Below are 12,683 nucleotides of genomic sequence, written 5' to 3' on the forward strand. Positions count from 1 at the left end.
CAATAAAGTAAAAGTACTCTATTACAAGTAGTAGAACTACAAGAAAGTAAAAGTACACTAAAACAAGTAGTACAACTTCAATAAAATAAAAGTACACTGCTACAATTAGAACACCACCAAGAAAGTACAGGTACACTACTACAAGTAGTACCACTTCAAGAACATAAAATGACACTACAAACAGTACAACTTCAATAAAGTAAATGTACTGTACTACAAATAGTACAACTTCAAGAAAGTATAAGTACTTTACTACAAGAAAGTATAAGTACTTTACTACAAGTAGTACCACTTCAAGAAAATAAAATGACATTACTACAAACAGTACAACTTCAATAAAGTAAAAGTACTGTACTACAAATAGTACAACTACAAGAAAGTAAAAGTACTTTACTACAAGTAGTACAACTACAAGAAAGTAAAAGTACACTGCTAAAAGTAGTAGAACTACAAAAAAATACATTATATTGCCAAAAGTATTTGGCCACCCATCCAAATGATGAGAATCAGGTGTCCTAATCACTTGGCCTGGTGTATCAAATCAAGCACTTAGGCATGGAGACTGGTTCTACAAACATTTGTGAAAGAATGGGCCGCTTTCAGTGATTTCCAGCGTGGAACTGTCATAGGATGCCACCTGTGCAACAAATCCAGTCATGAAATTTCCTCGCTCCTAAATATTCCAAAGTCAACTGTCGGCTTTATTATAAGAAAAGTGAAGAGTTTGGGAACAACAGCAACTCAGCCACCAAGTGGTAGGCCACGTAAACTGACAGGTCGGGGTCAGCGGATGCTGAAGCGCATAGTGCAAAGACTTTCTGCACAGTCAGTTGCTACAGAGCTCCAAACTTCATGTGACCTTCCAATTAGCCCACGTACAGTACGCAGAGAGCATCATGGAATGGGTTTCCATGGCCAAGCAGCTGGATCTAAGCCATACATCACCAAGTCCAATGCAAAGCGTGGGATGCAGTGGTGTAAAGCACGTCACTACTGTACTCTAGAGCAGTGGAGACGCCTTCTCTGGACTGATGAGTCACGCTTTTCCATCTGGCAATCTGATGGACCAGTCTGGGTTTGGAGGTTGCCTTGTGGGAACAGTTTGAAGCGGGCCCCTTCCTCTTCCAACATGACTCTGCCCAAGTGCACAAAGCAAGGTCCATAAAGACATGGATGACAGAGTCTGGTGTGGATGAACTTGACTGGCTTGCACAGAGTCCTGACCTGAACCCGATAGAACACCTTTGGGATGAATTAGAACGGAGACTGAGAGCCAGGCCTTCTCCACCAATATCAGTGTGTGACCTCACCAATGCGCTTTTGGAAGAACAGTCGAAAATTCCTATAAACACACTCTGCAACCTTGTGGACAGCCTTCTCAGAAGAGTTGAAGCTGTAATAGCTGCAAAAGGTGGACCCACATCATATTGAACCCTTTCGGTTAGGAATGGGATGGCACTTCAAGTTCATATGTGAGTCAAGGCAGGTGGCCAAATACTTTTGGCAATATAGTGTATAAGTACACTACTACAACTACAAGGAAGTACAAATACACTACTTCAAGTAGTACAACTTCAAGAAAGTACAAGTACATGAATGTTCAGAATGTAAATGTAAGTTATGGAAGCGGACCGATACTTGAGGTGGCTGATAGCGATACCTGTGTGTGTTATCAGCTGTTCCCTCAGATCGAAGAGGCGATGGTGCAGCCTCTCAGGGAGTCCAGAGATCGATACGAAGAGCTGAAGCAGATTGACGATGCCATGAATGAGGTTGTAGGAAGTGATGAACATACTGTGTAGTTGTCATCACTCACATCATGTTTGATAACAGCCTCGCTCCTTCCAGGTGCAGAACAAGAAAAATGAAAATCTGACTATCGGAGGAAAGAAGAAATAAAAGTGGTGTTTACGATAGAGGTGGGTGATAATGCAAATGATAGAGGTGGGTGATAATGCAAATGATAGAGGTGGGTGATAATGATAGAGGTGGGTGATAATGCAAATGTTGCCATTCATTTGATGCCAAGAAAATGCCGGGCCAATTTTGCTAATACCGAAACATTTTGCTGAAAATGTTAAAAACATGAAATCATTTTGTCATAAAAGGGATTGTACAAACCCCGTTTCCATATGAGTTGGGAAATTGTGTTAGATGTAAATATAAACGGAATACAATGATTTGCAAATCCTTTTCAAGCCATATTCAATCGAATGCACTACAAAGACAAGATATTTGATGTTCAAACTCATAAACTTTATTTTTTTTTGCAAATAATAATTAACTTAGAATTTCATGGCTGCAACACGTGCCAAAGTAGTTGGGAAAGGGCATGTTCACCACTGTTACATGGCCTTTCCTTTTAACAACACTCAGTAAACGTTTGGGAACTGAGGAGACACATTTTTTAAGCTTCTCAGGTGGAATTCTTTCCCATTCTTGCTTGATGTACAGCTTAAGTTGTTCAACAGTCCGGGGGTCTCCGTTGTGCTATTTTAGGCTTCCTAATGCGCCACACATTTTCAATGGGAGACAGTTCTGGACTACAGGTAGGCCAGTCTAGTACCCGCACTCTTTTACTACGAAGCCACGTTGATGTAACACGTGGCTTGGCATTGTCTTGCTGAAATAAGCAGGGGCGTCCATGGTAACGTTGCTTGGATGGCAACATATGTTGCTCCAAAACCTGTATGTACCTTTTAGCAGCATTAATGGCGCCTTCACAGATGTGCAAGTTACCCATGTCTTGGGCACTAATACACCCCCATACCATCACAGATGCTGGCTTTTCAACTTTGCGCCTATAACAATCCAGATGGTTCTTTTCCTCTTTGGTCCGGAGGACACGATGTCCACAGTTTCGAAAAACAATTTGGAATGTGGACTCGTCAGACCACAGAACACTTTTCCACTTTGTATCAGTCCATCTTAGATGAGCTCAGGCCCAGCGAAGCCGATGGCGTTTCTGGGTGTTGTTGATAAACAGTTTTCACCTTGCATAGGAGAGTTTTAACTTGCACTTACAGATGTAGCGACCAACTGTAGTTACTGACAGTGGGTTTCTGAAGTGTTCCTGAGCCCATGTGGTGATATCCTTTACACACTGATGTCGCTTGTTGATGCAGTACAGCCTGAGGGATCGAAGGTCACGGGCTTACCTGCTTACGTGCAGTGATTTCTCCAGATTCTCTGAACTCTTTGATGATATTACGGACCGTAGATGGTGAAATTCCTAAATTCCTTGCAATAGCTGGTTGACAAAGGTTTTTCTTAAACTGTTCAACAATTTGCTCATGCATTTGTTGACAAAGTGGTGACCCTCGCCCCATCCTTGTTTGTGAATGACTGAGCATTTCATGGAATCTACTTTTATACTCAATCATGGCACCCACCTGTTCCCAATTTGCCTGTTCACCTGTGGGATGTTCCAAATAAGTGTTTGATGAGCATTCCTCAACTTTATCAGTATTTATTGCCACCTTTCCCAACTTCTTTGTCACGTGTTGCTGGCATCAAATTCTAAAGTTAATGATTATTTGCAAAAAAAAAAAAGGTTTCAGTTTGAACATCAAATATGTTGTCTTTGTAGCATATTCAACTGAATATGGCTTGAAAATGATTTGCAAATCATTGTATTTCGTTTATATTTACATCTAACACCATTTCCCAACTCGTATGGAAACGGGGTTTGTACATTGCTAGCAGTTCTTTCTCCAATTCAATATTGTTGCTCACCTTTTTTGATCAAACTGCTGACGATAGCAACTTTTTTGGCTCCATGGATCACTATTTTGCAGTGAGAGTTTGAAAACTGAATTTCCACAGAATGAAATGGACTCTTTTTTTACGTGTAGCTGTACAATAACAAGACAATTTATGCAAACTGGGGCAAGATTTTGACAACGTTATTTGCCAAACATGGAATCATATGAAATGTGGGGAGCACTAAAAGCGAAGTATCCCTGTACTGTATAACAATATCAACATTTGATACGGCTTGTTATCCATACTATCGGTATTTGGATCGACCCTCCCCCCCATGTTATATAGACAGTACATATTAGTGACACTTCCAAAATGTGCATAAAATTACTGAAGGTACAATATTTAAACATTTGGTCTTTTGAGTATAATCATAATAATTTGTACTCAGACCCTAAGTGGTATTCTTTGTCATGTTGTCAAAATCAAATGATTCAACATTAATAAGATATTATTTATATATATATATATTATTACAAGCATACATTGACTTATTTTTCTCATGGCACCTAATGTGTCACATGCTACTACCCTCGCTGGAAAAAGCTTCTGAATTACATGAAATAAAATCAAATGGAATCAAATAACAGATAACTTAAACAAAATAAAAAATGACCAAGGTGAGGAAATGTAATTGTGTTTTTTAATATTTGCTCCAACTAAGAATGATCATAAAAATAATTCATGGTTTGTTTTTTCCAGGCCTTCCATCTGCTTCTTCTGCCCATGAGTGAGAAAGAAGCAGCGATATTTCACGTCTTGGACGATCATCTAAGGCTAATATTTACAACTAATATTTAGTCTTGAGTGATGACAAAATGACACGTTACCAATTATGAAGTCAGCTTTCTTTTTCAGGGAAATTTTTGTTCTCACTTGTACAGTTCTTACTTAGTGAGGTGAGCAAGCTTTAGGTACATATCTTGCATAGTTTTGTTTTTTATATCTGAAGTGTTTTTTACAGATTGTACAGAGTTTTAGTGAACTTTGTTCTTTACTACAAAAATGAATACAATTATTAAATTACAAATACATTTAATTTTGTCCAGAAGGCGTGTGATTGATTGATTGATTGATTGAGACTTTTATTAGTAGATTGCACAGTACATATTCCGTACAATTGACCACTAAATGGTAACACCCCAATAAGTTTTTCAACTTGTTTAAGTCGGGGTCCACGTTAATCAATTCATGGTACAAATATATACTATCAGTCATCACACAAGTTAATCGTCAGAGTATATACATTGAATTATTTACATTATTTACAATCCGGGGGGTGGGATGTGGAGGCGGTTGGGGCGGGGGGGTTAGGTTTGGTTGATATCAGCACTTCAGTCATCAACAATTCTATCATCTGAGAAATGGACATTGAAACAGTGTAGGTCTGACTTGGTAGGATATGTACAGCGAGCAGTGAACATAGTGAGCTCAGAAAGCATAAGAACTTGTCCATATTGTTGACACGCTCACAATCCATGGCCATGATTTCCACTTCAGTTGCCTCTGCACATTTTTACAGGGTTTTGCTCCAAAAGCTGCCTTATCTTATTCTACATATTTGATTTAAGCATTCTTTTGTTTCTTTGGAACTGTATGATAATCATCGGCAACGCGACCATTCTCCTCCACCGTGTCGCAAATGTTCTTCTTTCCCGGCGCCCTCCCATTTGTAGAACTTTAATTTTTTTAAATTGTGAAAATTCTGGTGTAAGAGCAAAATTGAAGCTATATTTTTTTGAATTTTAAAATGTATTGGGTAGAAATTTCCATTCATTTTTCAGAAAATGTCTCTTCATTCTTTTAAGAAATGTTGCTTATTTTTATAAATAGAAAATGTCATATTTCGCACTATATGTATCTAATCCATTGTTATTATATATTTGTTCCGAATATCTATCCATTTTCTACCGCTTGTCCCTTTCGGGGTCGCGGGTGGTGCTAGAGCCTATCTCAGCTGCATTTGGGCGGAAGTCGGGGTACACCCTGGACAAGTCACCATCTCATCGCAGGGCCAACACAGATAGACAGACAACATTCACACTCACATTCACACACTAAGGCCAATTTAGTGTTGCCAATCAACCTATCCCCAGGTGCATGTCTTTGGAGGTGGGAGGAAGCCGGAGTACCCGGAGGGAACCCACGCAGTCACGGGGAGAACATGCAAACTCCACACAGAAAGATCCCGAGCCCGGGATTGTACTCAGGACCTTCGTATTGTGAGGCACATGCACACAATACGTGTTTCACCGTGCTACCCTTTTTCCGAATTTTTTGCCTTGTTTTCCTGGAAATCTGTTTTCTCAAAAAAATATATATATATTTTTTTTTAAATATGCCTTTTTGTTTTTTAAACTACCCCCTTTTTTAATGTCCTTTATTCTTCACAGAAAATGTCCCTTATTTTATTTACAGAATTTTTTGGGAAAAAGTTCCCTTTTTTGGGAGGCCGGGGGGGAAATGTCCCTCATTTTTTTAAATAAATTCTGTTATTCTTCATAAAATTTCCCTTATTTTGAGGGGGAATTTCCATTATTTTCCCTCAGAAAATCTTCCTTTTTTCTGCTTGAAAAAATGTCCCTTTTTTCCCTTGAAAACATTTTTTGGGGGGAAATTTCCTTTTTTTCAGGATTTTTTTCCCCTTAAGAAATTACCTTTTTTTCCCCTGAAAAAATTGGCTTCCCCCCCAAAAAATTCGGAAAATGTCCTCTTTTTCAGCAAAATGTAAACATTTTTAGAAAATTTTCATTTTTCGAGGAAATTTCCCTTAATTTGAATTTCAAATGGCTTATCAGCCCATTACAGTAGTTCATGGAATGTAATATTGTATCAAGTATGGTTTTGCAATTACCACACTTACATTCTGTGTTTTCAGCAGAAACAAAGTTTATTTTTAGATTCAGAAAAATGTGTGAGAAATGAATACATAAGGCAAGGAAAATGATGCCGTGTTCTTAACTTCACGGCTCTGACTGGAAAGAAGTCAAATAAATGCTTGAATTAATTGATGGACGACAAGGCTGTTACAGATCCCAACAAGTCTTTCTTGGCCTTCTTCTTGTCACCTTCTTTCTGTCCCGTGTTCTTCCTCTTCTGCTGCTCCTCCAGTCGCTGCTGCTTCTTCTCCAGGTAGTCGGTCACGTTATCAAACGTCACCTTGTACAGGTGCTCAAAGCGGCTGCTTGTCCCACTTGAAGCTTTTGGGGAGGAAAAGAGACAGTGGTAGGATCGCTTTAATGACGGAAGTAAACAGGAAACACGGTTTGGTACATTTCCCCTCCTCTGGCACACTTGACAGTTCATTGATGGACTGAAATGCGATCGCTCCTCAGCACTTCTTAATAATACTTGTAATAAAATCAACAGGAATATTGACAATCATCTAAAAGTAAAATCCACTCACCCACACGCGACTACATTTGTGTGCACGTCATTCAGTTTAAATACTTTCAAAATGTGCTAGCTTGATGCTAATTTACATTGGATATGCCATATACATGCTACTGATTAGCATTAGCAATTTTACATGGTCATTTCCACACATCCAAAGATGTATGTTACAATCAAACAGCTGCTGTGTAATAAGTACAATACTTACAGGATAAACCAGGGGTGTCCAAATTGTGTGTGTATATGTATATATCACACATAAATGTGTATATATGTGTGTAGATATGTGTGTGTGTGTGTACGTGTACATATTATATTAATATAATTGGATATTAAGGGTATGTTTACTTCTGTAACAGTTTTGTAATAAATGAGAAATATCAAGCAGCTAAAATGCGCCAAACATGGATAAGTGTAGAGAGAGTTTTGTATTTTTCCCATCATGCTTTTGTAATGGATTTAAATGGATGTCATTTTGATATATTTTTTTATGGTGCATGGACGTTTTTATAATGTCCACAAAGTTCAGTGAGAGGGTTGTGTTAGTGTGACCATGTCTGTTGACATTTTGTGTTGGTAGGATATATATCTATATATGTTTTTTGCACTATGATTAGGGAAAGTTGTTTGCATTGTGTCAGAATGTGTTTTAGCCTTATCTTATTCTGACGCAATTTTGAGATGTTAGATTTCCCGTGCTCTTAATTTGGCGATCTAGTCTGAGACGTCATTTCCTGTTTGTAGCGTTTCTTCTTGGGTGATTGTGTAAACAGCATTGTGTGCGTTCCTGACTAAAATGTAAGTATACGTCGAATATAGCACGGTCATAAATGCTAAACTGCCTATAATGTGTTAGATGTAGCCTTAACCGAGTGTTTGTTTGCAACAATGTTTCTGCTTGACGATATAATTCGCCAGCTAAACTTTCGCCCTGTTAATACTTCTTTTTACACAGTAGTTACCCTATCCCACCACTAGAGGGCGACATAGACCACGTTTAAAGCACTGTTTAAACAACAGTGCTTATTCTCCATTCATCTCTAATTGACTGCTTTAATAGTCCATGTACATTTGTTTGTATAACACATTGTAGAGTATATTATATTATATATAACATTATACATATCCTGTTATATTATTGCCTAAATGTATCCTAATCATTCTTTGTATGTGTTCCCTTTAGACCCCACACACACACCTATACCACACTTGTTCAACTTCACCATTAAAGAGTGCCTGAAAGCCTCTCTGGAGTCCTTGTGCTAATAAGATATCAGACCAGCATTCCGCATCCAGAGTAACCTACTCTATCACACATTGGGTCATATAAGTAAATGCTGCATACGATTTCATACAGAGCATAATTAGAGGGCATTGACCTGAATTACTCACATTGTCCACTAGATGGCGACATAATAGCAGCATCAATATTGTCAAACCATTCAAATCAATGCTATCTCCCTTCGGGTAAGATTGTAAACTCATGACGTCTCACGGGCCAAATTAAAGACGACAAAATCTATGACTAAATAACGGATTGTTTCGTCGACTCATAAAAATGATAGCCAAAAATTGACAAAGGAAATCCAATCATATCACATTTCCTCTTGCAGACAGCAGACACAAGTTAGGAAAAAGAACCAATCAGGGCTATTTAGCTGTGCGTAGAAAAGGGGAGGGGTTAAATGCAGAGGCGCTCTAATCAGAACTACTGTCTTTGTGCGGGCCTAGAGTTGGACTTTCCACCGCCAACACAATAAAGTCAAGTGTAAGACGTTACACACTGTGCCAAATATGTGGACATCTACGTCTGGGAGACACAGAAGACAAAATGGACATGTTTGTCTTTTGTGTAAACATGTGGAGCGATGACCAATCACTTCTATTACTGCTGCTAGAAGAGCTATTGGCACGCCTTGCTAGGTTCAGACAACTCTGCTGCGCTAAATATGAGATCAAAATAAAAAGACAAATGGCGTTTTATAAAACGCAGCAGCTGTTTTGACATAAAAATGAAAGATGGCTGTTATTCACGTGAGTGTTAAGAGTGCTGTTGTGTCGTCGGGTTGTTTTATCTTGTTTTCTTACTCTTCTCAGTGTCATTTGCAAGGATGCATTCAGTTCATTTTGTCCTAGGTGTGTTGGCGTAATCAGGAAGTAGTCTTTGCCATTGAGTTGAATGTGCCAGTCTCGTCTCGTCTTGTTCATACTGTAAGTTATGTACTTATTAAACCCTAGAAGTTTGCTTGTAACATGTGTCTTGGTTTTCTATTTGATTGTCCTATTTTGGAGGTGTTGAAGTTGCCAAAGCTAATCAGTAGCTTGTATATGTTAAATCCAATGTGAATTAGCATCAAGCTAGCATTTGTTTGTTTCGATGCATTTCTTTGATGTTGAAATGTCAAATGTGTTAAATTGTCATTGATTAATTGAACAAATACATGTGTTATTAATTGCGCCATTAATTAATTTTTGTAAAATTATATTTATTTAATTATTTCAATACAAAATTAAATTAAATACATTAATAAATAATGACATATGTACGGAGCCCCTACAGGGACGTGGGGGCAGGGGGATTTTTGTATTTTTATTTTTTTAGATATGTATTTCATGCGCAGGAGAAACTATCTATCATGAGATACATATCTAAAAAAATAAATAAATAAAAATGTTCCCCCCCCAAAAAATGTTCCCCATGTCCCTTTAGGGGCTCCGTACATATGAACATTAAACACTGAATAATTAAATGTGTGGTAATTAAAACAATATTAATTATTGAAATAATTCATCAAATAGTTCCATACTTAGATTTAATTAATTAATGGCACACTTAACACATTTATTTCATTCTAATTTTAATTAATGACATGTTTGAGTATTTTTTCTAAAAATGTATTCATTTCATTCCGTCTTATTTGACCTTCTGTAGTTTGACAGTGTTTTAAAGTAATATCTCTTTTAGGGATGTCCCGATCCAGGTTTTTGCACTTCCGATCCGATACCGATATTGTTTTTGCATTTCCGATCCGATACCGATACTGACCGATACCGATACTGGCCTATCCGAGCATGTATTAAAGTTTAAAGTTATTTAGCCTACTTAGTCGTCAGAATCATGTTGAAAAGGGTTTTAGTACTCTTGATAACAACTAGCCAGCTGAATTAGGGGAATTTGAATAATACACAATGGTTGGTAACAAGAAACTGACCTGTTTATTCAAGGATAAACACAAAATAGACAAAATTATACATGACAAACAGAAATGGCATCATTGAACTAGGGCTGGGCGATATGGCCTTTTTTTAATATTGCGATATTTTAAGGCCATATTGCGATACACAATATATATCTCGATATTTTGCCTTAGCCTTGAATGAACACTTGATGCATATAATCACAGCAGTATGATGATTCTATGTGTTTTGATTGATTGATTGAGACTTTTATTAGTAGGTTGCACAGTGAAGTACATATTCCGTACAATTGACCACTAAATGGTAACACCCCAATAAGTTTTTCAACTTGTTTAAGTCGGGGTCCACTTAAATTGATTCATGATACAGATATATACTATCAGATATATACTATCATCATAATACAGTCATCACACAAGATAATCACATTGAATTATTTACATTATTTATAATCCAGGGTGTGGAGGGGGGCGCCGGATGTAAGTGTCAAAAAGACAGCCAAAAGAGTTTGATATGAGAATAAATCTAAAGTTAAAATATAGGGTAGAAATGCACCCATTTGCAGGAAATGTAGTCTTGATTTTCAAAATTTTCTTTCAAGGCTTGCATGTCTACATTAAAACATTCTTCTTCATACTGCATTAATATATGCTACTTTTAAACTTTCATGCAGAGAAGGAAATCACAACTAAAAAAATCACTAATTTTTTCATACGGTGTTGATGTGGAAATTTTTGCCTCTGCATTTTGATGGTGTGGACGTGTGGCACCGAATGAAGATAAGCGTCTCGACAGACGTCACAATATTTGAACAATGATGACGAAAACTGTTTTCTCTGTCGTGTCCGTGTGTCGAAAATTGTTATGCGCTTATTTTTTTATTTGATTTTGTGCGTGGCATAGATTTGCTATGCGCAGAGGACGCTTAAATAGTGCGCAATTGCACAGGCGAGCACCTTAGAGGGAGCGTTGCTCGCACGGCTGCGCTAGCATCACAGCTAACGTTAGCCATGCTGCTACCTCTCTGTTCGGGGAGGACGTATACGTATGTGACGTATGACGTGACAGTATGTGACGTATGACGTGACAGTATGTGACGTGTGTAAGAAGGTGCACTTGCTGTCTGTGAGAGGGACACACAGGAAAGAGTGAGAAGAGCCTGTCGTGTAATGCCAGCAGCTAAAAACAACTGCGTGAGAATTCACAGACCTGTGGATGTGTTGAAGGTGTGCTGGAAAATGCGGAACGGAAATTACGGAGCAGCAGAAAAGTGGAATGTATTATTTAAATCGGTGCGTTGGAAAACACGGACCGGAGTTTTTTTTAAAACTGGATCTGGATCGGCATTTTCCCATGCCTTGCCGATACGCAATTTTTGGCAAATATCGGCAGCCGATCCGATCCAAATATCGGATCGGGACATCCCTAATCTCTTTTAAAGACCTCAGCTTTAGTCGGTTATGAGTTTGTAAGAAGAAATGTTAGCAGTAGCAGAACACAAACAATGATCCTCCAATTGGCTTTTTAATTTAAATTAAACTCCTGAAATAAGATATAAAAACATCAAATTAAATACTTTTAGATTGTCTTTTATTCAACCCACAATGAGGAAATGATGTTGTTGCAGTGCAGGTTTTCACATACAGTAACTAAAGTAAAACGTTATAAAAAATAATCAGTAATAAATAATACATATTTGGCACAACGATTGCACAATGTATAGATAAAAATAATACAAAAAAGACTATGTTAACAGCTGTATTGCACACCAATAAAAAAATCACGTAAAGGCTGCGGTGTAGAAAGGACCTGCGATAACGCTCCTTCTTGCACTGTGGATGTGACAACAGTCTAATACTGAAGGAGCTACTCAGGGCCTCCACACTGCACAATATTCTCATTTATTGAAATACATCTCTTGATTTTGGGGCTGTCTTCAAATAGCCGAAGATTTGTGTCTTTATATATTCGTAAAATATTCTTGCGTGCAGACAAAGAGCTTTTAGAGACTAAGAAAATATATCAGTGTTGGCGCTAGGAATTTTAAAAATGGGGTCCCAGGGACCCCATCAAGTCATAAAAATGGGGTCCCACAGTAAATTTTTGGGGTGCCACTTTTTTGTAAGCGTTTTGAAAACAAATGAAAAATGTATGCATTATCTTGTTATATCTCACATTCTATATTGCTTTTTGGAAAAAGGTTGTCATAAACATTACAAAAACATTTGCACATGGACTTTGAGTGGCGAGGGTCTCGGCTCTGCTTGCGTCTGTCAGTGCTTTGGAACGGGGGAGGGGCTCTCAGCGACAACCGCCACTGCTTGTTAAGG

At 38.0% G+C, this 12,683-nt stretch overlaps 2 protein-coding genes across 6 annotated transcripts in view; one reads left to right on the forward strand and one right to left on the reverse strand.

The window, feature by feature from the left end:
• The window catches only part of pde9aa (phosphodiesterase 9aa), a 144,116-nt gene extending 139,330 nt beyond the window's left edge, over positions 1-4,786 (forward strand). For 2 of the 5 annotated variants that reach the window (XM_061926277.1, XM_061926278.1), the window contains 3 exons: positions 1,677-1,772; positions 1,849-1,919; positions 4,465-4,781. In XM_061926277.1, coding sequence (XP_061782261.1) covers positions 1,677-1,772; positions 1,849-1,899 — 147 coding nt within the window. In that variant the 3' untranslated portion in view covers positions 1,900-1,919; positions 4,465-4,781. Of the gene's footprint in view, positions 1-1,676; positions 1,773-1,848; positions 1,920-4,464 lie in introns of all 5 variants that reach the window. The other 3 variants (XM_061926276.1, XM_061926274.2, XM_061926275.1) reach the window with 3 other exon arrangements.
• Positions 4,787-6,633: 1,847 nt separating this feature from the next.
• Positions 6,634-12,683, reverse strand: part of wdr4 (WD repeat domain 4) — a 37,578-nt gene continuing 31,528 nt past the window's right edge. The window contains exon 11 of the mRNA XM_061926270.2: positions 6,634-6,962. Coding sequence (XP_061782254.1) covers positions 6,766-6,962 — 197 coding nt within the window. The 3' untranslated portion in view covers positions 6,634-6,765. The remainder of the gene's footprint in view (positions 6,963-12,683) is intronic.

Source organism: Nerophis lumbriciformis, linkage group LG31, assembly GCF_033978685.3.
Source record: "Nerophis lumbriciformis linkage group LG31, RoL_Nlum_v2.1, whole genome shotgun sequence".
Taxonomy (NCBI): Eukaryota; Metazoa; Chordata; class Actinopteri; order Syngnathiformes; family Syngnathidae; genus Nerophis; species Nerophis lumbriciformis.